Source organism: Panthera onca, chromosome D2 (genome assembly GCF_046562875.1).
Source record: "Panthera onca isolate mPanOnc1 chromosome D2, mPanOnc1 haplotype 2, whole genome shotgun sequence".
Classification (NCBI taxonomy): Eukaryota; Metazoa; Chordata; class Mammalia; order Carnivora; family Felidae; genus Panthera; species Panthera onca.
Window position 1 is genome coordinate 85,020,367 of NC_138349.1, and position 24,323 is coordinate 85,044,689.

General features: G+C 39.6%; 1 protein-coding gene across 6 annotated transcripts in view; it reads right to left on the reverse strand.

Moving 5' to 3' along the window:
• Window positions 1-24,323, reverse strand: part of PCDH15 (protocadherin related 15) — a 1,703,323-nt gene that overhangs the window by 17,607 nt on the left and 1,661,393 nt on the right. For all 6 annotated transcript variants that reach the window (XM_078434112.2, XM_078434113.2, XM_078434110.2 and 3 more), the window contains 3 exons: window positions 15,814-15,990; window positions 6,523-6,741; window positions 3,124-3,276 (listed from right to left, as the gene is read on the reverse strand). In XM_078434112.2, the coding sequence (XP_078290238.2) occupies window positions 3,124-3,276; window positions 6,523-6,741; window positions 15,814-15,990 (549 nt within the window). The remainder of the gene's footprint in view (window positions 1-3,123; window positions 3,277-6,522; window positions 6,742-15,813; window positions 15,991-24,323) is intronic.

The window sequence follows — 24,323 nt, forward strand, 5'->3', positions numbered from 1 at the left end:
GATGGGCTGCGAGTGACAAATGCAATTGAGTAGGTGAGGGGACGTGAGCAAGGGTCTCTAAGGAAAGCATCGGTACGTCCCCCCACCTCCCGGCAAGGCTGGGTGCTTCCCAACAGTCTCTCATTGGGTCTTGCTCTCAAGCCCAAACAGAGTAACGTTGACTTTTGTTATTATTTAATCTCTAGCCACACAGGAATGAAATAAAAGGAAACACTGTGAATAAAAATTAAGTAGCCGCGCTGGTAAGAATGACAGATAAGGCAATAAAATGCTATATAAAGCCAGAGTTGTTACTGAATCATTTCACTAAGATACAAACTACACGTGGATGTGGGGCGTCAGGCCCCCTTGAATAATAAAGGAAGGACAGATAATGTGGATTAAACCGACAACAAACACTTACTTCTGATCTTGCCAAGTCATTCTTTTTCAAAAAATGGACTTGACATATTATTTGGCAATTTTTTATAGATTTGTTCTTGTTTAATTTTTCCTGGAAAGAATGATACTACATCACTTTTGATGGAGAGGTATCTTTAAATATTTTCAAGATATTTTAATATCTTTAAATTTAAGCATTTTAAGAATTTCGATACTTTGCCTTGAGAGGCACAGGTACTGTCAGTGAAACACTTGTTTTAAGTTCACGCCATTTCAAGATACCAAAAGGGAATGAGATATGGAAGATGGGACTTTCTTTTTAAAAGCCGATGACTCCAAAATAGAAGATGACGGTTACTTAAATTTAGAGTAAAACAGCAGTTAATCTATTCTATTGTATCTTTTTACCCTAATGCCTTGTATTAGAATGATATTATTTACTTACTTATGCCTATGTATCCACAGGTGGGAAAGAGAAAACATGGGACAGAAAAAAAAAGAGTTTGAACTATAGTTAATTGGAGGTGATTACGAAAATACTAACAGGAACTTGCTTTAAACATTTAATATGTATATCCAGAAAAGAAAACACATGTTTTTATATTTTCTGTGTATTTACTCATACAAATGATATGTGCTAATAGTTTAGATAAAATCATATGGCACTTATCCAGTGGTCTCATCACAGAAAGTAGCTAGCCATCCATTTCCCGTGCATAGGCAAGATTCACCTTCATTACACACGGCTGATTTCGGCCCCCAAACAGAAATTTTAAATGAGACTCTAAGAATAGTTTCTATGTCCTAACTAAAAAATCAGTCCGCGCCGATTTATAGAGCAGATAGAACTAGGGTTTGGAAGAAAGTAAACATATAATGCTATGATGACTATCACAGCGGTTGTTGAATCCGTACGAAGTTATCAACTAGTTCATGAAGATTTTTTTTCAAAATGACCTTTGATTTTTTTCTTTTAAATTTGATAATAATTCCTCTGGAGCTAGTCCATTTTTTAGTAACATAAGGTTTGAATCCTTGTATAAAGTTTTTTAAGAGATAGGTCAAACATTTGTTAAAGATAATTCAATGTGCAGAACTCAGGATCCCTCATTAAATACATATTATAATTGCAAAACTGTCTACTTAGTCTATCACAATTTTTCAAATAGAAGTAGTCCTTAACTGTTGCTATTTGAAAATGATCACCACCACACTATATTGATTCCAGATGATGTTATAGTATGCTTACTTTTGCTAAATAAAAATGAATATATATCCCTCAGTAATTTCAGAGAAAATAAAACTTAACACATAAGTCTTTCTTAGTTTCTGAATATTTTTTTGCTGGAGAGGGGTGGTTAATATAAAGAGAATCAAATCGTATTGGCTCAATTCCTACATTCACCAGTAATTAAAAAAAATACCATCATTTTCAGCTTATTAAAAAGTTAAAACTATATTTAAAGCATGAATCCTGTATTATATTGTTAGTTTAGAAATAGAATGTCAAATACTAAGCTGTCAAGCATTAAATTCAATTTTAGCATTCAAATATACAACATTAAAATCAGTTTTAACATTTTCGAAACTTCTTAACATCACCTTGCGCATGTCGGGATGAGCACTGGGTATTGTATGTAAGCCAATTTGACAATAAATTATATTCATAAAAATAGTGGTAATATGACAAAATTATCGATACATGTGTTTAAAACTGGCTTTCCCATTAAAAGGTAAATTTCTTAATTTTTGAGGCTTGCTTTATTCCTACTAGTAAATGCTACAAATGTAACAGAGTAGAATAATGTGTTTTAGTCCCTCAACTCTGCCAAATTCTAGTTAATAAAAGGTGTCTTGGATTTAATTTAGTCAGATCCAAAATTTTATAATATCCTTGGTTGTTTTGCATTTCATGTCCAGAAATAGTTCCTCTTTATTTTTAAAACATAGGCAAGTTAAATAAGTCAGAAAGGAATCTGGTTATGAAGGTAGCACCAATCTGGAAACATCTGTGAAGTCTTTTCACAATACTTTAAAAGTCTTTCAAATGTGTATGAGTTAATATTGCTTAGAGGTTCCAAATAACACAGGAGAAGTATTAAGCTATCACAGCAGTCTCTTTTGAGGGGAATATAATAAAAAGCATATTCTTTAAGGGGTTGGATATTTAATATTTGATTCTTTATTTGGGTTTCAGATTTTCACTCAGATTTTAATTACCCCATCCTGTGACATCCCGAGACAGTCTCTGTAAGGAGTCTATGATTTTAGAACAAACCATTGGTTTTAAATTACCAAATAAGAGTTGCCTTTGCATACTAAATCAAGAATTACTCTTTTATGATTGTGCTTTACCTTTTCTTTATTTTTTATGAGAAAAACATTTTTTTTCAGAACGTGTTTTGAATTTTGGAGAAAAAAAAGTGCATAACTGTGAAGGTTTAGAGATTATATGATTCAAGCTAGTCATCTACAGATGTCTCTCCTCCAGCCAAGTACTTCTTTCTCTACTCATTGTTTAAAAATGTTATTTTGTTTGTTTGTTTGCGTTTTGGTTATGACTTTTCAATTCAACTTTTCTTAGGTTCTCGTCTTAACAATTTGTTTTCTTTTTTTCCCATTCAAAGTAGTAAATAAAGTAGGCTGCAAACCGTGTTTCCGCACCAGGTGGAAACGAAATACTCACCACCCAGCATCCATCAGGCCCACCTGTCTGGCAGAGCAGCGCCCTGGCCTACTTACATGGTGCTGTCTCCCAGCTCCTCATACAGGTGCGCCCCGGGGGGCGGCGGGGGCGGTGGGGGCGTGGCCACAGGTGCGGGCGCAGGTGCAGCAGGCTTGGCTGCGGGTAATGCCGACTGGATTCGCGCTGTCTTGGTGCACTCGGCTTGGCGTCTTTGAGAAGGCAGGGATGTTGTGGAAAACCATTTTAGAAATCATACACTTCTCAGAAGAACCCACTTAAAAAAATCGTTAACACAAATACTAGGACTTATAAACCGGTGTGATTACAGCAGCATCCCCACAGAGTATCGTTTTCCTGTATCTTCTTCCCCTTTAAAATATCTACCCTGAAATAATGGCTGGAATTTAGTAGAAATATTTGCATATTATGTGAAATCGGAATATGAAAGGTAGGAGTCAAGCTATCTATAAAAATGTGATTTAATAATTGGGGGCCATGGAGTGGGTCTCCTTCCTCAGGAGAGGCACGTTGAAGATGCATAATTTTTCTTTATTATTCATCTTCCATCTAGCTCAAGAAAAGTTATTTCATTTTAAATGGTTTGAAACATGTTTGACATTAGTTTACGGTGCCCCTTTGGGAGAGAGACGTGGCTGGCTTTTGTTTCCTTTGGACTCCTGGGAGGCCTGGGATTCTTGCCTTGGAGCTGCAGCCACGCTTATTGAATGTCCTGGACACCCAACTCTTAGTTCCTTCCTCAAAACCCAAATCTCAAAGAGTGGGAACCGTCAGAGTCCACTGCCTTTTTCACATTTCCTCCCTCCTATCCCATGTGAAAACCAAGCCCGATTCCTTACATACAAAAGCACATGGGGATTTGAACCAAAGTATACACCTTCTGCAAACACAAGACAGACCGGTGATCCATGGTTCTGAGCAGGCCGACTACTTTATCAGCAGAATCCAGGCCTTTCCTTTTCATATTACGTAAAATCATAGGCAAGATATTAATTATACTTACACTTTAAACCTGTTTTGAAAAGCAATAAGAAAAAAAAAGAGAAAGCTACGTTAGAAATACTGCATTCGTAATATTTTAACATCTGATTGATTCCAAATTCTGAATAATTTACTGGTGAAACTCATAACGACACGGACCTATTGACACAGTAGGGAAACTAAGTGTTTCAGTTCAGAAAGTAAAAATAGGGGAACGCTTTATTGTTGCTGTCACTGTCCTACAAGCTGTGAAAACGTTTTTTTTACAAGAAAACAAAGAAATGAACTAAATGGGATTTCAAAAAAAAAGCTGGCTTAAAACATGGATACATGAATTTGAACTCTGATAGAGAAATGGGTTATTAAAGGTGATCTGATCTTTATAATTGGCTTCTTGGCATCCTGTGCCTGAAGAATATTAAAGAGACGAAGGCAGGCAGTGGGCTGATTATACCCTGGGCTTCACTTTGAAGCTGAGTGGAACTGGAAGGTGACGCTCCTGGATAATGAATCCATGATACTTTTTTCACATTTGCTTCTTAGTTTTCCATGTACAGTGAATTAAAAAAAAAAAAGAATGTTAATAGGAAAGAAGAGCCATCCATTCCAGTCCTATGTACAAGCAGAGTATGAAAGTACAAAAGCTAGAGTTTTAAATGTGAGAATTTTACACTGACACATGGTGCACAACTCATCTTGTTTAATTCCATCGGTCTACAAAAAGCAGTGACTACAATCAATTCGTAGAGTATAGAACTCATTACTGAACCAAAAAAATATTAAATAATGCATCTATGAAACGTTTAAATGCCAAGCATCTTAGTGGTTTGTTAAATTGTAACATCCAGGATGCTTCAGTTTTGAGCACTGTGTTGTGTGCCAGATACAAGTTTTCTCTCCGATTTTATTGCAAGCAGGATTCCTCTGGGAAACAGTGCAGTGAAACAGAATAACTGTAACACAGGTTCGCTCCAACATGAAAATTAATATTGAGTTGATGGCTTAGTAATTCAAAACCATTTGTCCATTATTAAGTTTCTTTCTAGCCTTTAGAATTGGTGCATTTGTTAAGGATACATCAGACTCCAGTAGGTCAACCTGAAAGTTCTGTTTGCGACTTCACATGGCTTTGGTGATGACAAAATATCCCTATGGCATCTTCATGCAGAGCACACTTTTCAACTTTTAGGTTGCAATTACCTAACCTTACTTAATCTGAAAGAAAATTCTCAGTGTTAGAGAACAAAGATAACACGTTAAGAATATATAAGCACTATTTTAGTGCTTTCCCTGCAGGTATTTTACATGATGAAGAGCAGCTCCACCATTCTGTCTTACCCTTTGTTATGTCAAGTAATTTATATGACTTATGATCCCCGTCTTATTTATTTTCATTTTATGGCACCCTTAGGGCTACCGCTCTTCTCAACCTATTCCACAACTTCCGTTACCCATCACTGTCAATAGGGATATACCTGAAATGCCTGGACTTCTATCACAAAAGTTCCCTGTACCTGGTGTGAAATAAAGAATAGCTTAATAGAGGACTTCAAATACAGATGCTTAAATCAGCTAGAATTACTTCACTACTTTGAAGGGACAGAGTAAAAGATAGGTATTTTATTTTTAATTTTTTAAAAATGTTTTATTTATTTTTGACTGAGCGAGAGAGACAGAGCATGAGCGGGGGAGGCACAGAGAGAGACGGAGACACAGAATGTGAAGCAGGCTCCAGGCTCTGAGCTGTCAGCACAGAGCCCGACGCGGGGCTCGAACTCACAGATCGAGAGATCATGACCTGAGCCGAAGTCGGACGCTCAACCGACTGAGCCACCCAGGCGCCCCAAAGATAGGTATTTTGAATGAATGTATTTGCCTGTAGGAACAAGAAATGAGTAAGGCCTGTGCAGCCAAAATATCCTGTCATATGTTACACTATAGGATCTGGCAGGGCTATCCGGGAAGGAAGAAACCCCATGGAGAATTACACATGGCATACTATGATTTTGAAATGGTTTTGCCAACGCTTCGATCACTTCCACAGATGTCAGTGTAGCAACACGGGCTAAAACTTGTCATGACAGTGTGGACAGGTTGCAGACCTTCCTCAGAAACCGGGGAATCTGGATATGGCATTCTGCTGCATAGGACACCTCCCCCAGGACACCCGCTGTATTCTCTCGCAAGGCTCTGCACCTGATGAGGGGCACGAACAAAGCCACGGGAGCTACCCTAAGTTCCTAACGGATGAGAGCATGTTAGGAACATGGCAGCATTGAGGAATCGGGCAAAAACGCTGGAAGTTTGTTTCGTTCCGCCTTAAAGGAAGGCCGCTTGGTGCCAGAAGGATGCAGCAATCCCCTAAATGGTGGCATCATTACTGTTTTACGACTACAAAGCCACGTTGCCAGGTATGGCTTTTCGATCAGGCCGTGTTTAGAAGTGGGAATACTTACTGTCTGTAGCTGACCAGAACTACCAAGATGGCAGGGATACAGCAGAGGATGATGATGAAGGCGAGTGCAAGCAGGGCCCCCTCTGTATAGCCTAGGCTCTCTCCTCGCTTTTTAATGCTGGTCACTGCCTCCGGGGTCCGGATCTCCAGAATACGTCCTCCTTCGCCGTAATACGGCTGAAAGTCTTTATTGATATCAAGCAGTTTGCCATCCAAAAATCTGATTGTCAGATAAACAGTAAAATCAATGATGTTAACAGAAAAGATAATTTTGTAAAATCTTTTAAAAATTTCTTTAATTGAAACATAAGCTGAATCAGTGTTAGGAATAAAAAATATACAAAAAGCAAGAGCAATGAGGAACTGTAACTACACAGCTATATACACATATCAAAGATATTAATAACGATGACCCTTACTTCATATGCTCACAGACTTGAGAAAAGTAATTATCAACCTCAGTGAGCTTACTATCACTGTGTTGAAATTACTGACATTATTCAGCTATTCAGGTGAAAAAATATTCTGAGTTACATATAGCATAGTTTATAATCATATTCCTGCATTTTGTCTGCCTGGGTCCTCAGAATAATCCTGTAGAACAGAACATCTTAATACTAATTCACTGCAGGCCATATAGCTACACAGTTACGGCAATTGATCTGAGACACCAAGTCTTCGGTCTCCAAAATCTACATTTGTCTTGTATGTCGACCTTCTCAAATCCCAAATCAAAAAGCTTTTTATGGGCAAAAGGTGAACAAATTGAAAGGTGTTTCCTGCCTAGAGAGAGAGACTGTAGGAATGATGCAGACAGCAAATCAGCCAGGATGACAAGAATTAGCCAACTGAAGCCAACAGTTCTTGCAAACCCTTCCTGTGAGTAATACAGCTCCAGCTATGGCCATTCCATTGGGCTGGAGGGGACAATCAAGGGATAAGTGTTACTTAATTTTACTGGATTGAACGATTTTGTTATGTATTTTATGTTGTAATTAGCAGATAATAGTTTTTTTTTTTTTTTTTTCAAAATTCTTTGGGAACATTTGCATAATCCCTTATAAATCCCACAATATTAATGTAACAATTGCATTCCTAACACCACAAAGCCATACCAGGTCCTAGGTATTCTCATTTTTGTATTTTTAAAGACGTTTATGCATAAAGGTCAGCTATCTTACTATAGAAAGTTGGAAAACACAAAACAGTTCCAAAAGCAAAATTAGGCACAGGTCCACAATGCAAACGCTGCTCACATTTTGGTATATCCAGATCTAATTTCTTTCTATAAATATTTTTAGTTTTTTAAGTTTATTTACTTATTGAGAGAGAGGGAGTGCATAAGCAGGGGAGGGGCAAAGAGAGAGAGAATCCCAAGCAGGCTCCACACTGTCAGCACAGAGCCTGACGTGGGGCTTGATCTCATGACCCTGAGATCACAACCTGAGCCAAAATCAAGAGTTGGAAGCTTAACTGACTGAGCCACCCAGGCGCCCCAAGAAATACTTTTATATACTCATAATTAGACAGCATATGTGAAATGAAAACTATCATTTTAGAAATATATTTCATAAGATAACCACCACACTTATGTTCAAAATGTAGAAAACATAAAGAAATGGAAAAGAAAAAAATAAAAACGGCCCCAAATTTCACCATCAGATGGTAACAAAGCATGTCATGATTGTGTATTTTACAGTCTATTTTTATCCCTTTGACACTTTTGATTTTAATTTTCCAAGTAATCATTCAGACCTTATATCTAGTGCACAGCGTTTATACCTTCCCTATAGAAACAATAGATGCCTGATGTCAGATGTGAATTCCACTGGGTAGTTTATTAGTCTTCCCATTTGAGAAAACCAATGGCCCAGATAACTCAAGCTTAGTTTTATTTATTTATTTAAAAAAAATTTTTTTTTAATGCTTATTTATTTTTGAGACAGAGAGAGACAGAGCATGAACGGGGGAGGGGCAGAGAGAGAGGGAGACACAGAATCTGAAACAGGCTCCAGGCTTTGAGAAGTCAGCACAGAGGCCGACACGGGGCTCGAACTCACGGACCGCGAGATCATGACCTGAGCCGAAGTCGGCCGCTCAACCGACCGAGCCGCCCAGGCGCCCCTCAAGCTTAGTTTTAAAGCTGCACATGTTTTTACTCAAGTTTCCATCCTGTAACACAAGACAGATAAAGCTTTTGTAGATATAAAATATACTTTTATAGCAATTTTCCTAGGTAATTTTTAGGCATGTTAAAAAATATATGATAAAGGTTTAACCGTTGTTCTAAGTGCTAGAATAGAATGGCACGATATTTTTTTCGAATTGTTTACCAGATAAAGCAAGAAGTTCCAGATAAAGTGCAGATTAAGAGTTACGTTACCAGAAAACATTAGGAACTGGGAAGGATCAGAAGTAGAGAAAGACCGTTAGTGTTAGGGGCGATTTCACTTATACCACGTGGAATCCGCGAGGCAGACCGCGCTTCTCCTGGGTTCCTGCAATCGACATTGCAATAACCTGAGGGAAGATACTTTAGTTGTTTTACAAGAGCTCTGTTATTTAGATGTTTATTTTGGTCTATGTTCCAACTCAGGTACATGTCGTAGTTGTTTCCTACAAGAGTTGATTGCTTTTGAACCTGTCCCTAGTCTAAAATGTCTTTCTTTTTGCCTTCTACGTGCAAAACAGTTTGCCTAGGTAGAAATACATGAATCATAACATTTTTCTTCCTTAAACGATGGTGGATTTGATTCCATTACCTTTTGGCATCTTATCATGCATATGGCATGTGGAAGGCTTATCTAATTCTTGTGCCTTTGTAATTAAGTCACTTTTATTTTTGTTTCAATGGTTTTAAAACATATTCTGATACTTTTTAGTGACTCATGATGACATGTGCATTGATTTTTTCTGGTAAAGTAATGAAGTCTTTTAATTACTTTTTTAGCTCTTATTTCTGTGATAACTAGTACAATATTTTACCTCAGAGATACTATTTTCAGATTATAGCTCAATTGTCCTCTAAATATATTTTGATCTCTTTTATAATTTATCTTTTATTTTCTTTTCCTTAATATGCTTGTTTAAAAAGTGCTAATCTCAAGATGGTAGAGAATACTTTTTTTTATGTTTGTTTGTTTGTTTAGAGAAAGAGCAGGAGGGTGTAGAGAGATAGGGAGAGAGAGAGCAGGGGAGGGGGAGAGAGGGGGAGAGAGAGAGAGAGGGGGAGAGAGAGAGGGGGAGAGAGAGAGAGAGAGAGAGAGAGAGAGAGAGAGAGGGAGAGAGAGAATCTCACAGGCTCTGTGCCATCAGTGCAGAGCCCAGTATGGGGCTCAAACTCACAAACTGTGAGATCATGACCTGAGCTGAAATCAAGAGTCGGACCCTCAACTGACTGAGCCACTCCTGGGGCTTTGTTTTATACTTTTTCTGATGTCGGGACAAAGCCAGCTTCCATGCCAATCCTAGAAGAAGGACTCTAACTGGCCTCCCCTGGACTGTGTGCTGACCACACCCCATCGGTGTGAGCCCAGGAACCGCATCCTGAGGGGGGGCACGTTCAAGGGCACCACAGTGGTGGACAGTCAGTTCTCACTCTTCCCCTGTGGGCTTCTTTCACCAGAAACAGGGAAGGATTCAAGGCCTGTGCAACACGCATACCATTTCACTGTCCCATAAGGTCCTGCTTTCTATTAAAAATGTTCCATTGTTTGCCAGTGCTTTCCATACGAGTATCTTTGCAGAGTTAAACTCTACATTTGAGTCATCGGGACATTATTTCTTTTATTTTGTTTTCCAGTATTTATTACTGACCCTATTTTGCCTGCCGCTTACTTATCTTAGAGAGGAGATGTATCTGTCAGCTCTGCTCTGTTTTCCTGAGATGAGATCAATTCGTAAACCAATCCCATGTCTTCCGGGTCACTCTGCTGACGGGGCATGTGCAGGCATGCCCCCACCTCTGTTGACCCCTGTGGTGGGATTCGGCCATCAAAGTATGGTGTGGAACCACTGGTCTACCTTGCATTTTACCTTTGTGGAAAGGGTATTGCGATGCACACATAAATGCAGAAACAAAGGGGACGCTGAACAGAACACACTCTGAACTTCACAAAACCCCAAACCTAAATGGTGGAGGGGCGGATACCTCTTTCCCTGGTGGGTACACAGTCTGGGTCTCTGAACCAGGTATGCAGAGTGAGTGATGCTTAACACATATGCCCACACCCATTCCACTTGGATAAGGTTGTCTGGCTGAATAAAGCAAACCATGGGTAGACCACTATTTCCTTTATACAGTTCCAAATTATGGACTAACTTGTATTCCTTCATATTTTATAGTAAGCTAGAGTCTGATAATTGGTTTTCCATTATTTAAATTTTCAGTGTTCTTAATTTTTATGTTGTTTTCCCTGGTCTTAGGAATTTGGAAGAAGCTTTAGAGTTTGGTAGTCAGGTTCTATTTTAAAGTATAAATGTGATTTTTGTACACTGTATTTTATTTTTATTTTTTAAGGTTATTTATTTTGAAAGAGAAAGAGAGTGTGTGTGAGTGGGGAAGGGGCAGACAAAGAGAGAGGGAGAGAGAGAATTCTAAGCAGGCTCTGCAGTGTCAGCACAGAGCCCAACGTGGGGCTCAAATTCATAAACTGTGAGATCATGACCTGAGCTCAAACCAAGCAAGAGTCAGACACTCAACCAACTGCCACCCAAGTGCCCCTATACACTATATTTTAAATTCAGTTTGTAGAGTATTCAGGGTTTTTCTACCTTCTTCTGCATTTCTCATTTACCATCTGGGCAGACTAATGTTAAAAGAGGCTGGCTGTATAAAAAGGGGCATGAGCTAAAATTGTATTTGCTTTTATAAACAAATATTTAATTAAGTTCTATTTTAAAATAATATGGCCTGTTTCTGCCAAGGATGCCAAAAGCTGTAAGAGAATGTGACTCCCACCCTCATGACAAAAAGCCAGGTAATACTAAAACCATAACAAATTCCAAAAAGTGACAATTTCCTCCACAGGGAGATGAGACCATTATTTCACCCTTTGTAGAACACGGAAAAGGAAGCTGCCAAAAGAGCAAATCAAATAAATGGGCTAAAATTTTAATGAATTTTTTGAAGCAATGTACGTACCAACATGTAAGGCTAGAGACCCTTGAACACAAGCGGGGCCTACCTTGAACTCACTTGCAGACTATTTCCAAGGACCTCTGTCAGATAAACTGGGGACAAGGCTGGAGACAGGAGAGAGATCCCCTTCCTGTGCGGGGGCAGAGGAAGCAGTCGGCTAAGGCTGGATACGCACAGTTCTCCAGACCCCTATCTCATGCAGAGCAAGAGCCTTAAGCCACAGAAAGAGGGGAGGAAGTATTCCAATCCCTAGGGCTCAAGCTAAGGACCGCTACTTCTGGGGAAGAGGTATAAGCAAAAATACCATCTCCCACGGTGAGGAACAGGAGCTCTCTTGGGCACAGAGAGGTCGCCTACTGGTTGGGAGAGGCAGGGAACTCTCCTGTCCCCAAGACACACCACAAATATGGCACAGTATGTGGCTGCCACGGGGAGGGGGAAGAGAAGAGCCGAGAGAGCCCAGCCCACGTCCCAGGCACGCAGGCTGGACAAGGAGAACCCAGAGCCCCGGGCCATGTGGCCACATCTCCACCGTGAGAGTGGGACCAGGCCGTGAGCAAGGGCAGTCTGTCGGGTTGGGAGGGTTAAGAGAATGCAGAGAAGCCCCCAGCGGCACGGGTTCACGGGGTCTGCTGAAGATGAAGCCATGGAGCCAGACCAGAGACAACCCAGATGCTGGGACATCAGACAGACTTTGGTACAGCCTTGCTTAGTGCTTTACAGAATCCATTGGAAAGTGAAAAAACATGCTTGAAGTGATAGGAAGTTCCATTAAGTGGTAGAAACTGTAAACAAAGAACCAAATGGAAATGGAAGGCTTGAAAGAAAACAAGGATATAAAGATGAAGAATTCCTTTAATGAGCACATCAGCAGGCTAACACAGATGAATCGGTGAACTTGAAAACAAGGCAGCAGCAATTATCCAAAGTAAAACACAAACAGGAAAGACGGAGAGAGAGAGGAGAGGAAGAACAAGAACAGAGCATCCAAAAACTCAGAGAAAAAATGAATTTTAACTGGAATCCTGGAATGAGGATAGAGAATGGGCTGTAAGAAATATGGGAAAAGATGTCTAAGGATATTCCAGAAATAGAAACTACATTAAAAAAAAGCAGATACGGGGCGCCTGGGTGGCGCAGTCGGTTAAGCCTCCGACTTCAGCCAGGTCACGATCTCGCGGTCCGTGAGTTCGAGCCCCGCGTCAGGCTCTGGGCTGATGGCTCGGAGCCTGGAGCCTGTTTCCGATTCTGTGTCTCCCTCTCTCTCTGCCCCTCCCCCGTTCATGCTCTGTCTCTCTCTGTCCCAAAAATAAATAAAAAACGTTGAAAAAAAAAAAAATAAAAAAAAAAAAGCAGATACAAGAAGTTCAGAGAACCACAAGATGAATAAAAGCAGGATAAAAATAATATGTATTTCCTGCAAAAATCTAAATAATTCAGATAACCAAAAATAAAAAAAAAATCTAAATACTCATAACCTTATAAAACAAAATAATTAGCATGTCATTATGGGGATTCCAGTCTCCTCTATGCATTTATAAGCTTTTAAAAAAAGTTGTGATATAGCTAATCAATTTTCTTTCATTTTTTGTTTTATTTATTTGAGAGAGAGAAGGAGGAGGGGGGGAGAGGGAGAGAGAGACAGAGACAGAGAGAGAGAAAGAGAGAAAGAGAGAAAGAGAGAAAGAGAGAAAGAGAGAAAGAGGATCCCAAGCAGGCTCCACACTGTCAGTGCAGAGCCAGAGGTGGGTCTCAAACCCAAGAACCCTGAGATCATGCCCTGAGCCGAAATCAAGAATTGGATGCTTAACCGACTGAGCCCCCCAGGGATCCCTAGTTATATCAATTTTTAAAAATCAAAGTGGACTCCTTGGAGGAAATACCTTATTTATATATTTATTTATTTCTGATTCTTCGCCTGAGAATTCCAACATCTTCAAAAGCTTAGATTTTTGGGTAAGGGAAAGTTGAAATAATAATCCTTTTTCCATTGGACTGGGCATCAGGCAATAATCTTAATGTTCTAGTATATTTTTTCAATGTTAAAAACTAAATTTTCAATAGCTTTTGTAACTACAGGATAGAGAATATCAGTGCATTATGAGCCTTGGATTATGGACTACATCTATATAATTTCACTATAAAATATTTCAAGGAACAACTGTAGGGTTTAGGTTATTATATTAATAATAATTAATAACATATTCAACTTATAGTGTCCCAGCTCCCAGCTCAAGCTGCTAAAATTTTATTTTGTTTTATTTTATTTATTTTATTTTTTATTTTGAGAGAGAGAGCGAGCGAGCGAGTAGGGGAGGTGGAGAAGGAGAGAGAATCCCCAGCAGGCTCCGCACCATCATCACAGAGCCTGATGTGGGGCTCAAACTCAGAAACCATGAGATCATGGCCTGAGCTGAAATCAGCAGCTTAACCAACTGAGGCACGCAGGTGCCACCACCCCCCCACCTTTTGTTAAGTTTACTTATTGCTAAGGGACAATTTTAATACTTCCTGGCTGTTCAGTTCTCTGTTTAATATACAAATTTTGATTTATAGTTATTCTCTATTCTCCCCTTCCTTCCAGTTATAATTGTTATTCAGTTGAGTTTCTATCTTTACTCTTTACAATATAATCTAGGTTTGGGAAAACTTGTTTCAGTTGAAACCCAATTGGCTTCAGTTTCTAAAATGTTTACATGTGCAATTCAAATGATCAGGATCATTTACTTTACTCTTTATTAACACTGGGCTAATTGCCTAAAGAATACAAATGTTTTTATAGTTAGGAAAAACACCCTAAATTCAAACAATCTATCATCATATTTAAAATTTAAACCAATGTATATAAAAACACAGCACAGGTGGATTTAAATAAGTGTTAATAATGGCAATTGATAGAATATATGTAACTTTAAAGCATATTTCTAAATAAATTTTAAAATTAATTAAAATTAATGAAATATGCAAAAACTGGCTTGGCAGATCTAAATGGTACTTCATTCGGATGTTGATTCTAGAACTTGAGAAGAAGCCACTGCTTTAGTCATCCCTATTCTCCACCATGATTAACATGCTATCTTGCATACGGCCCAAATATCTATTAAATATAAACTGATGAATAACATACTTAATAACCACGGCTCTTTTAAAAATTAAGTTGATACAAATCACTATGTCATTATTTCTAAAATAGCAGCAGTGAAATTTTGTTGAAGAACAGATTTGAAGTAAGACTAAATTCAGAATGAATGGGTTTTAATAAACGGGTAGATAGATATTTGCTAAATACATAAGTGCAGCCACATAGAGATATATGTACGTGTAAATTAGTATACGCCTAAATTTATTTGTTGCTCTTAGTATACGCAGGCAAACTAAGTTTTGGAATTATGTATTTGGGTACACATATGCACAGATACCAATAAATATTTAGCGTATGTACGTATGGTTATATATCAATATATATTGTTTAACTAAAAATGTGTCTTACTTTAAATAAGAATTACATTCCAAGAATCTGTTGGGCGCTAGGTGTCACTAGAGCAAAGCTGAAACTAATAGAACAACAAAACAACAAAGCGGTAAGCTGTCCTAAAATCATTTCCAAGGGACAACACGTAGCAGCATTTTGTTTAAAATTCTGCATTTTCTTTGTTTTTAGGATTCAGACCTCAAAATTCACATTCACCAGGATGAAATAAATAAATAGATGGGAAGTATGGACTGAGGTGGAAGGGGTCAAGGGAGGAAAAAAAATAGTAATTTTTGCTGAGTCAATAAGTCCTTGAGGACAGCTATATTTGTTCTTAAACTTCATGCCTAGTGACATTGTCATGGGCACACTGCCACTGGAAGAAGGAATCTGTGCACTCCCCCTTTGACCGCTGGGCTTGGCAGCAATGGAGGAGCTCCTCTGAGACCATCTGATGAACTGCACCTTGCTTATAAGCACAATGGACCTTCCGACCTTCTCCAAAGTCGCTGCCCCACACCTGGGCCCCAAAACATCTCGGCATGCATACCCTAGGTATCGTCTCTTATTTTCTGCTTACACTTCACTTGCAATAACAATTTAGTGGGTTTTAAACTTTAAATACTTACGGCCTTTGATATTGCCAACGGAGAGCTGTTACAGACAACAAAAGGACTTACTTAAAAAGCTCATTTCTGTCGATGGCTCTGTTGGTTTGGGGGTCGATTGCATAGACAGTCAGGTCACATTTGGTGTAATCTTCTAGCGAAAAGGCATCCCCATGCCTGCGAGCACCGATGGACTCCACCACCACTTTGGCACCAGGAATTTGCTCCTGAACATACCGATCCAAAATCCTATACATCAAAGTACAAACATGGCATTCACTCTCAACTTGAAATGACATTTAGAAAGTGAAAAATGATGACAGCCTGGTTTTTGCTAATGTTTACTGAATGTGAACGCTTGAAAAAAAATTCTGTATATTTTGTCAGCATTTAAGTCCCAATGATGCTAGAAGCTGAATAAGGTAGAAAGGTCATCGACCATGTCCCGTTGAATTCTAGACTCTTTGAATTTACGATACCATTTGAGCTTTACAGGTCTCATGGGAATTGCCCACTATGATGTACAAGTCAAGCTGTCTGTGCTTTATAGGAGCCGGGGGGGCGGTGGGGTGGTTAGAACTCTTGAGTTCACGTAGTTGGTGTTATAAATTATACCTTCCACCAGATTCTGTGACCCAAGGTGCATAGCTGTATACCAGGGTCCCAGACCAGGCTATCTGTTTCCTCCAGGGCATCATGACTCTTAGAACCTTGCAGCAGTGGAAGAACGTATAGATGCTTTGCTATGGGAGGTTTATCTGGTTAGGAAAAAAAAAAAAAATGCATGCCAGGCTCAGAAGCTACTTAGGTGAATACAAACAGCAGAAAGATCTATCATTTGGTATGGACTCAGTAACATTCAATAGAAAAGACAGAAATAATGTTAACCTGTAGGTAATTTTCTGGAAAATACAATTTGCACAATTTCATTTTAATCGGAAGTACAAGTCTGTATTGCCACAAATGGTAATTTCCTTAATATCTTTTCCTTATTAAAAACTTTATATTGTTCATTCTTGAGATTAACATCAGAATGTATCTTATTAAATATTTATAGGCATTCAAATGCAAATGAATTGATCTTAATAACTACACACGGCAAATGTTTTTGAATTTATCTATAGATTCAAAGCTCTGTTTGGAGTCCACGTTGTGAGGCCCTTTCCAACACATGAGCATAAGGGAAGGGAAGGGAAGGAAAAATAATATAAAATCAGAGAGGGAGGCAAACCATTAAGAGACTCTCAAAATTTTTTTTAGCGTTCGTTTATTTTTGAGAGAGAGTGAGTGAGCGAACATGAGCAGGGGAGAGGCAGAGAGAGAGGGAGACACAAAATCTGAAGCAGGCTCCAGGCTCTGACCTGTCAGCACAAAGTCCCATGTGAGGCTCGAACTCATGAACCATGAGATCATAACCTGAGCCGAAGTCGGAGGCTCAACCAATTGAGCCACCCAGGTGCCCCCGTAAGAGACTCTTAAACACAGAGAACGAACTGAGGGTTGATAGAGGGGGGTTGGGTGGGGGATGGGCTAAATGGGTGATGGGTACTAAGGAGGGCACTTGTTGGGATGAGTGCTGAGTATCATGTAAGAGATGAATCACTGGGTTCAACTCCTGAAGCTGAGACTATACTGTATGTTAACTAACTTGAATTTAAATTTAAGAGAGTGAAAAAAAAATTTAAAGAAATAAAAAAAAAATGTTGCCTTAAGGGTCGGGTACGTGCTGGGTGTGCCCTTGTCAAAATAACAAGCACTGATGCTGAACCCAGGCCAAAGGCTGTGCCGGGGAGCACAGGTGTGCGGTGTGCGCACCAGGAAACACAGCAAAACGCTTTGTTGGTTTGCTTCCCAATGTGTACGGACCCGCGTAGGCGGAGTCTCTCTTATTAAAAGTCCGATTCATTCTCTTCCTTTTCTGCCAGCTCACACCCACTGGTCTGGCTGCCTTCCAGTATCTTTTCTGATGAGATCTTTGCTGAAGAATAAAGAGAAGAATGCATTCTCCCCACAACCTGAGGAGGGTGTCTGCACGAGGACACAGATGTGGAACAGCGTTCAGACTGTGTCTTAGGATTCTTTTCCTTAGAGACTTACGCTCCCGTAACAAAAACAGAAACAAAACAAAAAACAAACAAAACAAAAGAAAAACCAACAACAAAAAAGAAAGGCTTTGGAGTGGACCCACTTACACTCTTGACGGCTGATACAGGTACGGATTGGTAATGGCACAGTGGCAAAGAGCACAGACGTTTGGATTCAGTTTCCAGCTCCTTTACTTATGAACTGCAAAACCTTGGCCCACAGGAAGCCATCACAGGGGAATCACAAAATGAGGAAATCTGCCACATGGGGTGGTTGTGTGCAGTAAATGCACTAACGCTTGTAGTCAAATCGCGGCACGATTTGGAGCACTTAGTCACTGTTCCAGAAACTATGATGCTGCTTAGTATTAATTTGGCTTAAAGGTTTGCATTAATAAGCTTCTTCCCTGCCCCTAATTCGTTCGAGACATTTAACAAATTTATGGAATGATTAGCGATTTTTCGCTAGCAATATTAGTTCACCGATCAAAAAACAAAGATGAGTACATTGTGAAATGTATTGCAGAAGATGGCTATCAGTCCCGATACTTCACTTTAATAACTTATAACTGCTCTAGTGCATTCACACATTGACTAAACATGTTCCAAGGAAATCATTTGTATATGCATAAACTGTGTTTTTGTACAATGAAGAAACGTGGCTATTGAACTTGTATATTTCTGGGGAATGTTGCAGAGTCGTATGTGAGTACTAAAACTGTGGAATGAAATATTAATGTGGAATGAAATATATCTGTACTAATTCCTTTATCTTATCAGGGAATCATACATCAAGGAAACCTAAAAATGAATTATGTGTTTTAAGACTTACAACAACTTCTTCTCCCTGAACATTATTCTCTTACAACTTTAGAGACCTTTTGGAATGAAGTCTCTCGTGTAAAGAAACAGGTGTCCACACTTCAGTTTCTTCCGCACCTTTTTCTGATAAATTTACGTTAAATGAAATTTAACAAATTTTAAATACATTTTGTAAAAATCTGTCCCTCCACTTGTTGTCTATGTCCACATACCTAAGCATTTCTGCTAACTACATACGAACATAAATATATTACATATATACATAAATTATAACATTCAATGAATAGTTCTTCAGCCTTTTGATCTTCAGATGTGCATAGGTATGTGGTTATTTCCTAAAGCTTTGTTGACTTCATGATTTTTTAAATATAGCTCTTTAGTCACTGTGAACTGACTCATATAAATTTATACCAACGTTTAAATTGCCTTTATGTTTATGTTTTGGCTTAAATTATTAATATGTCAAGCCAATTCATACATACATTTTGGAAACAAATATCATGAGAGTTTACTACATGTAAACTCATTACAACCAAGCATGTGTCTCCAGCCTATCAGCTTAAAGTATTTGAACACTACCAGTATACACACTTGTACACAGTGACACAGAGAGGTCTACAACATTGTTAATCTGTAAACTCTGTGTCAAGGATATCTCCCTATATCAAGGGAGATGTCTGCATTGATATTTAAATAATATTAATAATGCTTAGGTCCCAATGGTATGATTTTGAGTTTGCCATAAAAAGTCCATGAAAACTTTCGTCTTTGTAATATGTTGCTTGAATTTCTTGTAATGGGCATAATAAAACAATACAGTCATTTAAAAAAAAACAAACAAACCTTTTTTAGCTCCCTAGCTCCTCTTCCCCAAATTCTTTTAAAATATCTTTATAAAGTCTTTCTTTTCAGAGTTTAAAAAAACAGAAAATTAAGTTAGAGTCACAGTTGTCTAATAAATTTTTGGAAAACTTAGGTAAGTGGTAAGTGGGAAATTTTCATTCACTTATCCATTTATTTTCATTAATTCATGGAACGCAAATATTAACTGAATGTACACCATGGGCCAAGCACTGTTCAAGAGCTTTGGAATACATCAGTGAACAAAACCAACGTCTGTGACATCACGGAACTTACATTCTAATTGAGCAAGATAGACAAGATAATAGAATAATAAAATTGGCAGGAATGTTCAGGAAGCACGTCCCTGAGAAACTGATGTGTGAGCAGACCCTGAGGAGACAGTGAGCAACGTGGACCTGGTGAGCAGGAGCATCCCAGGAAGAGGAAGTTGCTAACGGCCCAGGAAGAGGAAGTTGCTAACGGCCCAGGAAGAGGAAGTTGCTAACGGCCCAGGGGGAAAGTCCAGATGTAGACCTGTGGTGTGGCTGGAACAGAGAGGGCTGGGGCAGGTCACACAGGGACTTTTGAGGATTTTGTTCTCAGTAAACCCACTGCTGGAGTTTTAACACGGACGTCATACGGGTGACTATGGTTAAGAGGAGAACACTGGCGGCTTTGTTACCAACAGGCTGCAGTGGGAGCCAAGAGTAGAATCAGGGAAACAGGTTAGGAAAGGCTTTAAGGGCATGAAGAACTTCTCAAATGCTCAGGCTACTCAACAGTTTGGAGGAAAAGAAGACTGAGTAATCTCTGATGTTAGTCATGAATGGTTCACATCATCAGGTATTAACATATATACTATTAATATGCCTGATGAAAAGTACAAGAGGCATAAATCCTCTAAAATAGATCGATACATGCAATGCTTAACTGGACAAATAGTAATTATCTAGTTGACCCAGGTAAGAGTTGGCTTTTTGTGGTTGTTCATTGTGAAGCAGGCCAACTTTTATAGATGATTGTTTGAAGAAAAGCACAAAGGAGATCCTGAAGCTCAGAGACCAATTTCTGATGCTCCCTTATCTCCTTCCAAGCGTGTACCTACACACAGGAGGCTCTTAAAAGAGGGCGACATCTTCTCAGAGTTCTGGCTGCTTCTTTCTCTTGCCTTTTGTATTGAACATAGAGCACAGATCCCTTCTCTGTGTCTTCTCAATTACCTTGAACCTTCTGAATTGTTTCTTTATGAAGTCCAGTACTTTGTGTCTGAGGAGAAGTTTTCATGGTGGCTGTGGCATAACCACACTGTGATACAGTATTTCATTAAAGCTGGCTGACGTCTCATGAAAGTGGAGTGTATGCATGACCACTGGGTACTATTTGATGACGTTTTTTGATTTTGTTTTATTTACAATTTTTTTTTTATTTTTACATTTACTTATTTTTGAGAGACAGACTGAGACAAAGTGAGAGTGGGGGAGGGACAGAGAGAGAGGGAGACACAGGATCTGAAGCAGGCTCCAGGCTCTGAGCTGTCAGCACAGAGCCCGATGCGGGGCTTGAACCCACAGACCATGAGATCACAACCTGAGCCGAAGTCGGACGCTCAACCGACTGAGCCACCAAGGTACCTCAGTTTTAATTTTATTTGAGAGAGAGAGAGAGAGAGAGAGAGAGAGAGAGAGTGTGTGTGTGTGTGTGTGTGTGTGTGTGTGTGTGTGAACTGGGGAGAGGAGCAGAGAGAGAGAGAGAGAGAGAGAGAGAATCTCTCTGACACAGGACTTGATCCGATGACCCTAGACCTGAGCTGAAATCAAGAGTCAGAGGCTCAACACACTGAGCCACCTCTGATGAAACTGTTTGATGATACCTCAGGTGTATATTGTAGAGAAAAATGCATTAAGCTGCAAAAATAAAAACAGTAATAGGGAAGTATTTATTGAGTACAATATCTGTGAAAGAGCCAGAAGGGCTGAGTATTTCCCCCCTGCAGGGGGACCTCTGATGTATGCATTGGGTCGGTACCTGCTCCCCGCCCGCCTCTCAATCACCCAGACTACTCAAACCTTGGCTGCTTGCCCCAAGAGCAATTCTGTTCTCAAAACCAGCTGAACCTTAGCCAATCCTCTACTGTTAAAGTCCTATAGAACATTCTGTTCTCCCTCCCCAAGGTCCTTGGGATACTTCCATGCCTGGCATTTTCAAATAAAACTTTATGCTAATAGTGCTCTGATTTCCTTCCCTGATTTTCATTCACCTGCCCTCCTCCCCCTCCCTTGGCTTTATAGAAGGAGTGTTTTAGAAATGTATCTAATATTAAATTTTAGAAAAATAAATCCAGGGTTCTGCTTTACATTAGGATGGGGATGGGGCTTATATTTTATAATGTCATAACTGCTGAGTGGTTTAATACCTGCCATAAAGTGCATGCTATTTGGGACCTCTAAAGAAGTAATACCACATGGACACAGAACAAAGAAATACCTAGTAAAGCATGTTGGCTAATTATGTTCCTGAAAATAGAAGATTAGGGGTCAGACAGTATCCCCCTTTTACACATAACAGTGCTGGATTTTACCCAAGATCTTTGCTCCCAGAAAAGAGCAAGAAGTCTGCCAGCCAGTTGTGTTCCAGGAAACTGCTTATTGCAAAGAATCATCCTTCTCTAAGCCACGGGGAAGCCAGGCACAGATCCTCCAAATTCCCATACTTTGTCTCATACGTGGTTAGCTGGACTGTTTTGTCCCCACTGATCAAGGAGGAGGAGGAGGAGGAGGAGAAGAGGAGGAGGAGGAGAAGAGGAGGAGGAGAAGAGGAGGAGGAAGGAGAAGGAGGAGAAGGAGGAGAAGGAGGAGAAGGAGGAGAAGGAGGAGGAGGAGGAGGAGGAGGAGGAGGAGGAGGAGGAGGAGAGGAAGAAGGAGAAGAAGGGAAAGGGGAACAGGAAGGAAAAGGAGAAGTTCTTGTTACCCAAACATTGGTTAAATTTGTGTCCTTTTTCAAGTCTCTGAATTTTGACCCGCCCTTAAACTGTGACAGTGTACAAGCCTCCTAAAGGCCCCTTCCCTCCTCTCATTCTCTCTACTCCTTATGGAAAAAAAAAAAAAAAAAAAAAAAAAAAAGGCTTTTTCTGCCTAATCCCCAAGAGCTATGGGACCTCTTGGTCAGACAGTTCCCCTATTACAATGGTTCTTCTCCCTGGCACGTCAATTCCTCTCTCCTGCCTTCCAACAAATAATCCTTACAAACCAAGTTTTTTCTTCTAAACCCAGATTTGCTTTTATTAGACACATCGTAGACAGCTGAAGGAGACCGCTTCTCCTGTTCCTGTGTGGTCTTACAAAATGAGGGTGTATTCGCAGCCTAAGCAGGCGAGATGTAAAGACTTTTTAGCAAACTGTACATGGAGCAAATGATTATTCATTATCCCCTTTCCTTGATCCCCGATGCCTGCTGTGAAGCAGCCGTGAGGCCCCAAATTTCCAATTGCATTAGCTGCTTTTCTGTCAGTTAAGACGTGTGAATTCTCATCAGCACTACTTAATTAGAATTTAAAAACGGTCCAAACGAACTATAAAATAATAAGCTCTAATGTTTGTCTCTGCCGCTAAAAATCACAAATAGTAACAAGCAAGGCTGATCTAGCCCCCCACCGCCACCCATGCTGGCAATGAACTGTCATCCGTGTGCCGTCTACTCTGGCACATGGAAGCCACTGTCCCCCTTTTGTCATTCATTTCCCTGGTGGATAAAATTACGTGCCTGGGACTGCGCTAGCCACACCACAAGAACTGGGTTTAGTCCGTTGAGATACGTGAAAAGAAGGCATTGAAAAAAAGGCGTTCATACCTACAGGACCAGTGTAGACTTCGTTGGGTTTTGGTTACAAAGCATTCATATTCTCTCCCTCCAAACACCCTGATTTCAAAGGAGGAATTAGCCTTGTCTCCCACAGACACGGCTGACTTTAATCACTGGTCCTGTCCTGCCTCATCCCAGGCCAAAGGAGACCGCAGGTGACCCAGGCCAGGCCATTTTCTCCCTGGAGTTTGGTCCTTGAGTCAAAGACACAAGAGTTTAAGACGGCTGGGACCCACTCATGTGAGGTGCTCCCTGCTCATCAGACTGAAACTGCGTACCCACCTGTTGACTCCTCCACTTCCTGTTCCCAGGCTCCTGCACGTGCCTGTGTTCCAGACTATTCCCCAGCCTGTGTTCCTGCCCACAGCTTCCAATAAAGTTCCCTGCACTCAAGGGAGCCTCAGTCAATTGCTGGCATGTTAGAACTAGTATTAAGCACATTCCCCTTTAAGGTCCAGCTGCACTAAAGCACGACTCATTTTCTAATTCTTTCATGGTAGCAACATCTGCCTGATCTTCCTGGTCCTTGTCTCATCAGTCCCGCTAGACTCTTTGCAATTCTAGTATTTTGCATTCTGCTTTAAGTTGCAAGGCTGCTCATTGTAGAGTATGATAAGAATTTGTATTCTGGAAAAAATTCAGTCATTTACATGAGCCATGAATCTATATTCTTGGGAGGAATATATCGATTTCAAAAAAAAAAATATATATATGTGTATATATATATATATATATATGTGTATATATATATATATGTGTGTGTATATATATATGTGTATATATATATATATATATATATATATATATGATTAGTATTTGATTATGAAAAAACTTTCTTAAGAGAAACCATGGTGCTTGATCTTCTAACAAGCAAATACAGTGCAAACGAATTAGTATAATAATTATAATCATTAACCAGAAATTAAATGTTTATTTAGGGTTTATTCTTCTAATTTAGCTTAAAAGATTTGTAAT